This window comes from Ylistrum balloti, unplaced genomic scaffold (genome assembly GCF_031769215.1).
Source record: "Ylistrum balloti isolate Yb309-2 unplaced genomic scaffold, AGI_CSIRO_Ybal_v1 Utg370248, whole genome shotgun sequence".
NCBI lineage: Eukaryota > Metazoa > Mollusca > Bivalvia > Pectinida > Pectinidae > Ylistrum > Ylistrum balloti.
In genome coordinates this window covers 699,183-711,656 of record NW_026782199.1, presented here as the reverse complement: position 1 = coordinate 711,656, position 12,474 = coordinate 699,183, and the positions used below count along the sequence as shown (strand labels likewise).

At 38.5% G+C, this 12,474-nt stretch overlaps 2 protein-coding genes and 1 pseudogene across 2 annotated transcripts; 2 read left to right on the top strand and 1 right to left on the bottom strand.

Annotated features, from left to right (window-relative positions):
* Nucleotides 1–140: 140 nt before the first annotated feature.
* On the bottom strand, nt 141–3,173 carry LOC132552438 (nucleoredoxin-like protein 2). The gene is made up of 3 exons (XM_060216605.1): nt 3,124–3,173; nt 1,086–1,601; nt 141–443 (listed from the first exon to the last, which is right to left on the bottom strand). Exons 1-3 carry the CDS (start codon nt 3,171–3,173, stop codon nt 209–211), a joined length of 801 nt encoding a protein of 266 aa, XP_060072588.1. The 3' UTR covers nt 141–208.
* Nucleotides 3,174–4,388: 1,215 nt separating this feature from the next.
* On the top strand, nt 4,389–8,468 carry LOC132552437 (uncharacterized; annotated as a pseudogene).
* Nucleotides 8,469–9,207: 739 nt separating this feature from the next.
* On the top strand, nt 9,208–10,842 carry LOC132552436 (probable serine/threonine-protein kinase DDB_G0280133). The gene is given in 4 exon segments (XM_060216604.1): nt 9,208–9,409; nt 9,455–9,702; nt 9,926–10,712; nt 10,715–10,842. Coding segments are annotated over 4 exon segments (1,365 nt in total).
* The last annotated feature ends 1,632 nt before the right edge of the window (nt 10,843–12,474 follow it).

The following is a 12,474-nucleotide window of genomic DNA, read 5'->3' as shown; positions in this document are numbered from 1 at the left end:
AAGATAACATGTACCAACCATAGTGTAGTAAGCACCAGCAAACTAACAAATCAAATGTTATATGGCACATTTAATATCTTTCAATTCTACAATGTCATTCACTAAAATAAATATCTTTAATGTCATACATTCATGTCCACAGCATCGTTGATATCATTCAAAACAAACATAATTAATTGAGTAGGTATGTCACATGTTTGATCTGAATTCAGGCCTGTATAGATTTATCTCCTTCTTCCTCCTTAGAGTCAGTAGGTGGAGCAGCCGATGTTTGGCTCTTTGACCTGTTCTCTCTGAATGTAGCGATTTCCTGCCAGGTCCTGAAACACACAATGCCCTTGTCCTGGATTTCCTTGCGACCTTTCAAGGTTATTACATCACCAGCAATGTTTACAATGATTAACTTTGGCACAGCTGTGATGTTGAACCTTGATTTTAGATCACTGGAAAAACAAATGGTTGTGAGATTAATTTGACATATTCTGGTGAAATTGGTATGTGAAAAAGAGTGAAAGCACAAAGTACATTTTGCCTGGCTACATATATGAACATTTGTTGTGTAAAAACTTGATTGCTTTTTCATCACACATTTCAACCTACTATCTAATGAATGAACTAATGTAATATTTTTATGTAAATGTCACCAATATTATATACCCTGAAGTGTTTTTCATTGGCTGTTCGATCAGAAATTAATTGTGATGTCATGAATTGAAAATGTTGCAACAAAATGGCTGCTTTCATCTGATTTTGTCCTTCATATTTTTACTTTGAAACCTGTGAAAATGTTACTCTTCTGAGTTTAAGTTAGTTTTATTTCATATGAGAATTTATGAAAATTGTCTTAAAGTTTCAATTTGTACATGCAAAATTAAAATCTAATAATTGTTTCATTAAATCTCATATGAAATGAAAACTCATTTAAGATCCTATATATATAACATCAGGCTAACAATTTTTTGTTTCATTTTCCACTAACTTACAACATTAGCTAAATTCCACATAATTCCCTGTCTGGTCTCTTTTTACAGCCTATACAATCACTTCCCTATCCTTGCCAATTTACAACATAAAAATCTGCTTACTCCTGTAGTTGGTCTGCAAATGGGACAACCAGCCATTCACCATGACTTTCTCTGTAGTAGGACTTCATGTCTTCCTCCTTCTTATCACAGCTGATAAACACCACCTCAAAAGGAGCATTGCGTCGTTGTGTTTCCTCATAGAAGTCCTTCAGTAAAGGCGTAAACTGGCGACAAGGTGGACACCAACCTGCTGAAAAATAAAGGCCCACTAGTTTCTTATCCAAGGCCTTCAAAGCCTCTACACGCCCACTATTTACAGCTTTATTACTGTCAGCATTTGTGTCTTTTGTTTCACTTTCTTTGTCAGAAATTTGTTCTGATGGTTCTTCCTTTACATATTTTTCTTCCTCTACATCTGTTTCTTTCTTATAATCAATGTCATCTTTGGCTTCTTGATCTTCCTCCTTTGTGATGATTTTTTCCTCTGGTATTATGAAAAAATCACTTGTAAGAAACTCTTTGTCGACAAGGAGCTCTTCAAAAGTTTTGATAACCTCTTCTTCATTTGAATCATCCCTTTTTGAAATAAATAAAGAAACGTAGTTTCAATTTTCATATTGCAAAAAGCAATCATTAAAGGTAACATTTAAGGAAACAAGACTAAAGTTCATCTTTAATATTGGATCAATATTTTGACTGCTGTAATCTACATATACACATGTAAAAGCATTTCTTACTGTTTTTTTTATACACGCCACTATAAATATTCCCTCCTAATGTCTGTGAAAAATATTACGTAAATGTAAAGAATGATCCTGTTGAGACAGCTCTTTACCAAGCTGTATGATAAGCTTGATGATTTCAATTTCCATTTTTTTCTGTTCTTTCCTCTGTTTTTGCTCTGAATTAAGAGAAACTGAAAATTCCTTTTACGAAAGAGCGATAATAACTTGAAACAGTTATGTCTAAGTTGATCACCTGTCGGCAATTTCTTTCTTCTGAACAGTCCGAAAATCAGAAGCGCACAACTATATATGCACCAAAGGAACCTACATGGGAAATTTGAGAAAAAAATCTATCCAGTGCCCCATAAGATAAAGCGATAACGAACTAACGAACTTTTATTGTAAAAAATCAAGATGTCTGTCTGTCATCCATTTTGTTTTTATGATCAGTCTCCAAATTCAAAGGGCACAACCTGGGAAAATGGGGCTTTCGGACTGGTCAGAAAGGCGATCATCTTGGACTGAGCAGTAAAAGATAACTGCAAGAAGTGAAAATAAGGGAAAAGACACGGCTTTTACATAACAAAGATCAAACGATGGTAGGCACAAAGACCCATCTGGGATTTCTTATAGTAGTATTGTAATTTTCATTGACTTGATACAAACGTCTCATTCTTGCAGATACGTGCGACTCCATGAGTCTTTGTTTACCTACTGACGCACGTGTCAGGTGCGAGTGACAGAGAAGTCGGGCGGGTGCATTAGGCCTGCCAGTACGTGTTTGTATCGCTATGACCAAACTAATTGGAAATAAGTGATACGAACAAAACGTTTTCAATCTAGACAGTAACAGGTACTAAATACAGATCACAATAAAACTGCATCTTACATTCTTGGTGAGTTCACTCTGCATCTAGGTGTTCTTCTTGTTTACATTTGGGAAGACATCTACTTCCGACTGAGTAAATTAGAGTTATCTCTCTTGTCACTAATGTAAACATACCACGTTCATGAGCGAAGATGGTCACACTACGTTATAAAAGCAAATAGTAAGCAATAAAAGTATACCCGAGGAAAAAAACCCCAGAAAAATATCAATCTCTGATTTTCATTTACATAGAAATAATAAATGAATTTAAAAGTCATTAATTTTTGCAACAACCTCATGTCTTACAACAATTGCGAAACAAGTTATTTAAACTTATACTAATCACTCTTGTTGGCCCGGATGTAAGTGCCGAGGGGCCTTTTGGGATCGGAGTACCCGGGGAAAACCCACGCGGTGGGACTTATTTGTATCGGACGTTTAACGAGGGACATTGTCAAACGTCCAATATAAATGTGTCCCAAGGAGGGATCCCAAAAGGGATTACCCAACCTTCAACCTTCCATAACCCAACCATATCGAGTTTGCCTTTGTCATGTTGGCATTCACATGCCTAGATACATTCCAACTAAAAGTCATGCATGGACAAAGTTAAAGTAAAGAAAACACAATAAGGTTGACAAAAAAAGTGACAAATCTCAAAACATTGAGTGTAACGATATGGTACTGACTGAAGGGTTTAGTAGCTCTAGAGAAATTTGGTGATGTCCTACAAGTGCTAGTTTCAAGTTTGGCTGGGCGATGTCAGATGAAAAAAAAAACAAACAAACGTATTGCATTGGTTGGTGGAAGTGCTTATTTGGGGCAGTTTTTGGACTCCACTAGTTCTTCTGTCACACAAGTAAAATATTTGTATGTTACTCTTGTACACCAGTGTTAGCCCAGCCTTCTCTGTGCTAAGGATTCTCGGTTTAGAACTTGGTCCATGACAGAGATTCGATGCTGTTCCTGGGGCACGCCATATAGAAAAGCGGCCATGACCCTATAAGATTGTACGTCCTTCATTTACGTCATTAAGAAGCGTCAATTGTTTGCGTGGATGAACCCGGGGCGGGTGTTGTTACTAGTGAATCTTATTTTCCAAGTTTCTGTAAAGATCGTCATTGGTTAGAGGTTATGATTAATTGAGTTTCTGCAAAACGTTTGAATCTAAATCCAGTTGAAACTAGTTAGAATAATGAATTTATCTAGAATTGTCAAGGTGATTTTTTGTTCTTGTTTCTCTGTTGATTTTTTTTCTGAATTTATTTTTATTTTATTTATTTATTTATCTATTTTTGCTATGAATCTCAAATTGGTCTTGTGTATTTTGCACCAACTGTCAACATCAACTTCAAGTAACAACGTTAATACTTAACAAATGTTTAAGGATGATCGATTTATGTACTCAAGACAATAATAGGCAATACACAAAACGTATAATTTAGTGATATCTTTCATCGCTGCAAAAGCCTCGGGAAGAAACAAAAATATCTTGTGTTTTTTACGTTACGCTTTCCCGTAAAATATCATTATGACGTCACACAATATGACGTTATTTCCGCCTCTAGAATCAGCTGTGCATTGTTTACATTTAACTTGATCACGTGTGTTGGAAGTCTTTGACCAAGAAACTTAAACCAAGACTACTGATGTTCAACAAAGATAACAGAGACACTGGTTCTGAAAATGGCGAACGTCAGTATAATAACTTAGGGCCCTTTTGCAAACTCTCCAATACTACTTGGAGACATATGTTTTTAATCGAAAGAGATGTCCGTTTTGCTGGATGCAGTGTGCAGTGAAACTAAACCTCGACTGTGTACTACACATAATAACAACCATCTTGAAATAAAGCAGTCAATTATAGGGTAAGTATACTTATATACATGTACAATGTATACAATATTACATATAAATTTTAATATCAAATGTTATATGGCTTAATTTGTGAAAATGTCAAGGTAACTCATTTGGATGTGCCGTATATTTTTCTACAACATGGTAGGGTAATTCTTTGCATCTAAAGATTCCGTTTATTTTTTATTTTTTGATAAACAGCATGATAGTTTTGAGTTTTTTTTTTTTTTTTTTTTTTGCATTTCCATAATTTAACTTAAAATGCGTAACAATTATATTGTAAACTTATTCGAGTTGCCAAAGATCTACCTTGAAATGTTTTCTCCATGAAGTTTACGTCAGTGAAAATGTCTTCGCACTTGGGAGATAAGTCGCTATATTTTTATCTTCTTTGGAACATGATTAAGGTATTATTGTGTATGACCAAAGCTAACAAATTTCTTTGAATATATTTGTATTATTTTTACATGTAACATGCTATGTATCAAAATTCTATTTACAACGTTTTACATAATATAGTTTATTTTGGTGATAATTTTAAATAACAGTACTAATAATTATTTGAAAAGGTATTACAACAATCAACACTTGTTTCCAAGTGTAAAATTTTAGTCCTCTGGTGTGCAATTTGGGCCGTTGTTGTACAGAATAACCAGGCATTGTTGTATTACTGACGCATATGAGTAGGTTTTGTTGCATAAAGGAAAGTTTTCAAAAGACATACACATTTTCCCGAGTTTCATTTTCGAATATATTTTCGAAGTATTTAGCCTCCACTAAATAGACATTTCTTCAGGTATGTTTCGTGGCATATTTACATTGGTAAACTCTACAAAATTGAAACAAAGTATTTCCGGTGTCGATCATGCTATCTTCGCTTGTTTTCTCCTCATTAGGTTTCTGTCTGGAATCGTCCCAGTTGGCTTACAGCATGCTCCCTACCCTGGTACAGGCGAAAGTGAAAACAAGGTATACAAGACCCGTTTATCCACCCACTATATCTATAAACTTATTCAATTTTTAAAGAAATATCATTCTTCACTCTCTCAGAGTCAAAGGAAAAGACCGTTAGCTAGCTCTTGCCCATTGCTACACCCATTGTATGTTTTACAAAAAAAGAGAGAAAGAGGTAACCGGAAATTGACACATATGGGTGTCAAAGATTAAAGCTAGATGCTATCTATCCTATAAATTATTATCATTGAAAAATAAGCTATTATTTTATTTGTGTGTGTGTGTATGTAGTCTCAGTATGCTGTGATTTTCCCTTTGTACACCATGAACATTCACATATCCATTTTAGAGCTTGAAAAAAATATACTGGCCGACTTTGTCTTCTTCTCCAGATAACCAGCGCGTATGACGAGGCCCTGAAGACTGTAGGATACGGTCGACTGGAGAAACCATGCACCATCTACTATAACAATCCTTTTGATCCAAGACTGTAAGCGCATGATTGGGAAAAACCTCAAAAATTCAGTGAGGCTCAATCCCTAACCCTTCATCCTTCAGGGATGATCCCACGCCCCAGTTACCACTGAACAAACAAGAGTGTTAAATGCAAAATTAACACTCAAAATATATCAATCTTACCTGTCCTACAGCTGTAGAATTATCAAGAATGTTTCTAATCTTGTTTTATTCATGTTTGGAAATTTTCGCTAACAACAAGTTATCTCTAATCAGCCTTTGAACAATCGGTGCCAGTTTGTGACCGCGTTTAGAGCTTCGTGTTAAGCGTTCACTGTTGGTGGCTGGTATAAACTATGGCATTATTTCATCCAACACAGATTTTGCCCCGCTAATCATTGTTGTGTCATTCAGCGGGGAGAAACAGTTAAACTTATAGTCTTGTGTAGCTGCGTTCTGTCACCTGTTGGAGCGATATACGTAACTACAATATGCGTTCTGCAAAACGACATTTTTCGTAACGCGTTACATCATTGAGAAGAATGTCGTTATCGGCGTTGCGACCGTACGCTAAACTTCGTTAGTTGGTTTTGTTAATATGAAAAGACGATATTTTGCAGGGAGAAAAGACGATCGTTAATTTATGGCTCATATACGTTTCATATGAACTTCATATGTCACAAGATAAATGCACGAGATATCTTAATCTTAGCTAAAACACATTACAAATCGATTTCAGGGGCGCAGCTTCAATAGAAAGAAAAAGCCCGGGCTTACACATTAAAAAATCCGTGCATAGAGTATGTTGGACAAAATTACAACACTAAGGTTGAAAATAAATACCAGGGATTGAAGTTTGTTGTTAAATAAATAAAAAAAACTGTCTCAAAAAACGATTCAAAACATCTTTGAAATCATGAAATTCAGACCTCTCGCAAGGGCTTACACATTTCTGCTAGGCTTGCTACACCCCTGGATTTCGTGTGGTTTGATTTATGATGAGGAGAAACCGGACCTGTAAAGTGTCTATAGGGATAGTTTGAGTTACTCGCTAACTTCAATATACTTTAACAGTTGCAAAACAAATTTTATCAATCGAAAAGAAATGCGATCATTTAGGTTTCTATTCATGTCATCGGGTAATCGAAGCTCGGTCGCCTGTATGAAAGGTACCTACTCTCCATTACGTCGCGCGACATCTAACATTGACTTCAACATAACACTTCATTGGAAGAGCGCAGTCTGGTTGTATCCACGCGAAAGAAAATCAATACACATTTATGATGGTTGGGATGATTAGGATTTAGTTGTCGGTGAATCACTTTGATAGATATAATCGGAACTGATGCAGACTGACGTTAACCGCGAATATTCCACGTTCGATCTTTCTGTGTTAAGGCACTAAATTACGCCACCAAGTGGTATCAGGAAACTATTGTTCCCAAAATATACAACATCACAATGCTGATGTCGGTTATGGGTATTTAAACATATGTAAAAGAAATACTAGGTTTTTATCAGAATAAGATAGAAACGCTTCATTGACACGTGCAAGTTACAAGACCGAAGTACCGGTATGACTCGATGGATAACAGATTAATTGTAGAACTTAACTTAACTTAACTTCTGACTTTTCAGGTGTTCCTTCCCTATGTTTCTTTATGTGTAAACTAACTATTGTTTAAGCCTCTTTTTGGAAAAAGAGAAATTTTGGAAGCAAATAGGCCCGAAATGTCCTTATAGTCGCTCATCCTTTCTTGACATAATATTACTAGTACTTGATGCAATATTGCTACAGCTTGGTTTTTCTAGGGACACCGCGATGTGGGTAGAACGCTATATCGTACGATTGTCACAAAATGTCAAATTCTAATGGCTATGTTTTAGTACGTTCGATGGACTCGGTCATCTCCTGGCTGATGCTAACAAAGACGCGAACTGCTTGACAAAGGAACAACTAACACAGAACGTATTCCTCGCTTTAGAAAACTCGGATTTAGTCATGAATGACTATTTAAATCAAAGTCGAAACCTGTACCAGTCTCTGTGCAATTCTGACGAGCTTGACATCCATGTAGACCCGAACAGGTACAAACTATTTCCGGAAATAGACGGAAATGTTTCAGACGATGGATCTGAAGATTGCAAACGTATGTTCAACAAAATAGCCAGCCTCCCAATCAAAAACATTTGGATGAGCACACAGAAGACTACAGAGACTGATACGTGCTCGATATACCGGAAGTCTGATGCGCTCGTCCAGGCAACTGAAGTTATCGACACAGTAAAGGCGGAATGTCATTTGGGTGCAGGTCTGACTCCGCCGAAGACAGTCGATGTCCATGGAGAGGATCTACCCCATATAAGCAAAATACGTTATTCCTACAGAAAACTTGAAGGTAAGAACAAGCGGGGCGTCGAGCCAGCTCAGAAGTCACCGACAGAATCTGAGGTACCGACATATGAACGTATTGAGCGCGACATAGAACAGGTTGTGTCCGAAGAGTCGGAGGCAGAGGACCAAGGAAAGATAGCAGATTCCAAGGATACCCCGATACAAATGATGACAGAAGACCCGAATGACGAAGTTTTAACAGTCAAACTGGATGAAACCCTGTCTTCACCAATATGTCCGTCACAGTAGGTGTTTAAGCTTTTTAAAAGGTATTGTATTCAAATCTTGCCAGAACCCAGTAGGGACAATAAAAACAATAGTAAGAAATCTCAACATATTTAAAGGAAAAACAATTTAGTATACTTTATCTAACACAGGCTTCAAATACAATCGATAATTGTTCTTCAAGGAAAGTCTGATCTACATTTTTAATCATGATGGTGCTTAAACTTGTGTGACTTTTGTATAATCTTCGAGATTGCAGGTGGTAGACAGTAGACGTTTTAGTTCCCGAGATGTGCATGTCACGTTTCATTTCATACACATGTACTTGACATTTACTGATATCAGATATGTAACAGCTAATAAAGGTTATTGGATTATGTGGCTAATGCACCTCCCGATCTGGATTTCCCCCCATTCAGTTATCGGTCTTCAGTTGCCTCTTTGGTTTGAAAATTTGAAGACATGTACCTAGCATCACTGACGAGACCTAAAAGGACGAAATAACTGTATAATGCAGTTTGATTCACCATTTGCCTCAATTGTGTATATAGTTTTTAACTCTAAATATTTTATTTGAAGGTGCTATTCACATGTCTGTTTTTTCTAAATGTTTTCCATTTTCCTTGAAGTGTCTCTCAAGAAGAAGAGGACGTAACGGAGATAGAACCTACGCTGCCTATCGACAATTCTGGAAATGGACAAATGGATGTCACTGCCGAGTCGAGACACGGACGATGTCGGGTATCCCCTGATCAGTGTCACAATGATGACACTCCAGTAACTACAACGACTGAAACTGGACCTGTACACGACGATGCAGTGGCAGCAAAGATCCGTGAATTTAAGGAAGGGATGGAAAGACTGATTGCAAGGACAGATGTTCCAAAATTCAACAACACTTCGGGTGCGCCGAAAATGACCCAAAATTGCACTCCTTTACAGGCGGAAGTCGCAAATGCTGTTTTTGCTGTGGATTCGATTGTAGCAAAGTCTGTCCTCAGACCAAGCGTGCCCTCCTTCTACCCCGGCTTCAACAAGGGAGGTACAGCCGAGCATGGTAATGAGAACATAATAGATGGAAAGACTCAGGCGCCCGCGAACACAGGAAACAATCGTGTAGTTCATCCCCCACTTGCGACAAATCAGCTCCATACTTGTGGAGACAACACTGGCGGGAATGGCGTTCAGGTATTGTTTGTTGATGTTGTTTGGATTCTTCCGTTTTGAATGAAATCAATCGATATTTGAAGTAACGTTAAAGTCGCATAAGATTACATAATATAAAATGTACCAGTATCATAATTCACAATCGTATTTATCAGAAATGGACAATGGCATGACTTTATGAATTAGTACGAACTTTTCTGTTGTGTAGGGACAGCTGAATTGGGGAAATATACCAGCAATGCCAAAAACACAGACTGTAGGGCATATGACAGCAGGAAACTTCCAAACTCACAATGCAGCCCGTGTGAGAGACGACACACAAAAACCGTTTGACTTCCGCCCGACATTGGCCAACCCGCGACCATGCAACCAACCTCCCGGTGTGAATAAGATACAAATGCAGCCGACTCAGGCTGCGGCTGCCGCACTGTTTGTGGCAAACTGCCTACATCAGTCCTCTAGAAGGGAGGTAACGTGTAATCCGCCATTGCCACCTCCTCCAAACAAGACTTACACCGATTTGCAGCCACCTCCTAGGTTTCAGCAGTACCAACAGCAGTGCGGTCACCATGGTATACAGAATCCACATGCAGCAAGGAATCCACCACCCGGATTCAACGACGCTTCCCAGGCTCCCATCCGCAACCGAGATCCCCCTAATGTACTTTACCGTTCGGAACAAGTCCACCAACAACACCCCTTACCTATACATCAGCAACTACCATTCAGGTTTTCAGCAGAACAAAGTTTCCAACATCAGCCACAGCAGCACGTCATTGGAAGTAGATTTCCACACCCACCAGTCCAGAATATGCATCAGCAAGTTCAGCAACAACATCATATTCAGCAACAACAATTTCAACAACAACAACAACAACAACACATTCAACAGCATCAGCAACAACAGAACCAAAACCATCCCCAACAACATCCCCAAAATCACCGTCCCCAAGTACAGCAGCAGCTGCAGCCTCATCAGCAACCTCCTCACGCGCATCCGCCTCTCCATCCCCTCCAACCACAGCAACACTTCCTCAATCCAGAGGTTCCTCCATTCCAGTACTTCAATAAGATACAGAACGGATCACAACAGACCAACGCTAATGTACATACCAGCTGGCATCTCAATATACAAGGGGAAAATACCAACTGCAACAACGGAAACGTTGATTTGGGCGAAGAAAGTTCGAAGCCGTTGATAAAGTACAGCACTTCTAGACTCACCGATGACCCTATACAAATCGACACGGTAGAAGAAGATCCCGGAGTGAAAGCTGATGCTTGGTCAACTGACGGAGCAACTGATGGTGTTCGGATGAAACGGTTATCCGTGAGTGCAGAGTGTATACCCAGCCTTGTGAAGGGCGACTGCAATCGGGATAAGGAGAAACACAGGATCTCCAAGTTTCGGTCACGGCGTACTAACCTTGTACGTATCTATCCTTCTAAAGACTGTTCATAGTGAATTAGATATGGCAACCTTTCTACGGCTGTCGGTTGTTCTGAACTTTTAGCAATTCTTTTATATCTACGAATGTTGACATGTCTTGTTTATCTGTTTTACACATGTATGTAAGTGTGTTTTATTAAAGAGTTCAAGTTAGTACATTGAAGAAGATCCTCTGTTTTTCTTTCAATTACAATGTTTTTCTATTCCTTAGTGATACGGAACGCATTTACCAATATATAATAGCATATTCTTCAACACGTACAAATAAGAATACGTCAGGTATCATCACACCTGAAGGCAAAACGGTTGGTGACTATTGATATAGAAACAATCTCCTGTTTTTGTTAACAATATCATGCGGGGTTAAACACGGCAAATATTGAATATCATTGTATATCAACAGGAAGATATCTTATTGGACCCTTCATTTCACCGTCTTCCACGGAGCAGGATAGTTTCTTCAAATGTGTTGCGTAGTGTTCACATGCAAATTAAACGTGTATATAACACTAATGCCAATCTGTTTTGATGTAATTTTGCAAAAAGTGGCCAAACTTGTATTTTAATATTTACATATTTTATCTTTTATCGTACATTGAAGAAAAATGTACTGTCGTCCACTATGAAACAATACATCAGGAAAATGAAATTTAAAATCAACATACAATTTAAATAGCATGGGGATGACGATACCTTTTGCACATCATGGGGATGACGATACCTTTTGCACATCATGGGGATGACGATACCTTTTGCACATCATGGGGATGACGATACCTTTCGCACATCATGGGGATGACGATACCTTTTGCACATCATGGGGATGACGATACCTTTTGCACATCATGGGGATGACGATACCTTTCGCACATCATGGGGATGACGATACCTTTTGCACATCATGGGGATGACGATGCCTTTCGCACATCATGGGGATGACGATACCTTTCGCACATCATGGGGATGACGATACCTTTCGCACATCATGGGGATGACGATTCCTTTCGCACATCATGGGGATGACGATTCCTTTCGCACATCATGGGGATGACGATTCCTTTCGCACATCATGGGGATGACGATACCTTTCGCACATCATGGGGATGGCGTTACCTTTCGCACATCATGGGGATGGCGTTACCTTTCGCACATCATGGGGATGACGATACCTTTCGCACATCATGGGGATGATGATACCTTTCGCACATCATGGGGATGACGATACCTTTCGCACATCATGGGGATGACGATACCTTTCGCACATCATGGGGATGACGATACCGTTTGCACATCATGGGGATGGCGTTACTTTTGCAACTGATATGTTCAAGAAAACGTGAATTTCTACAAAA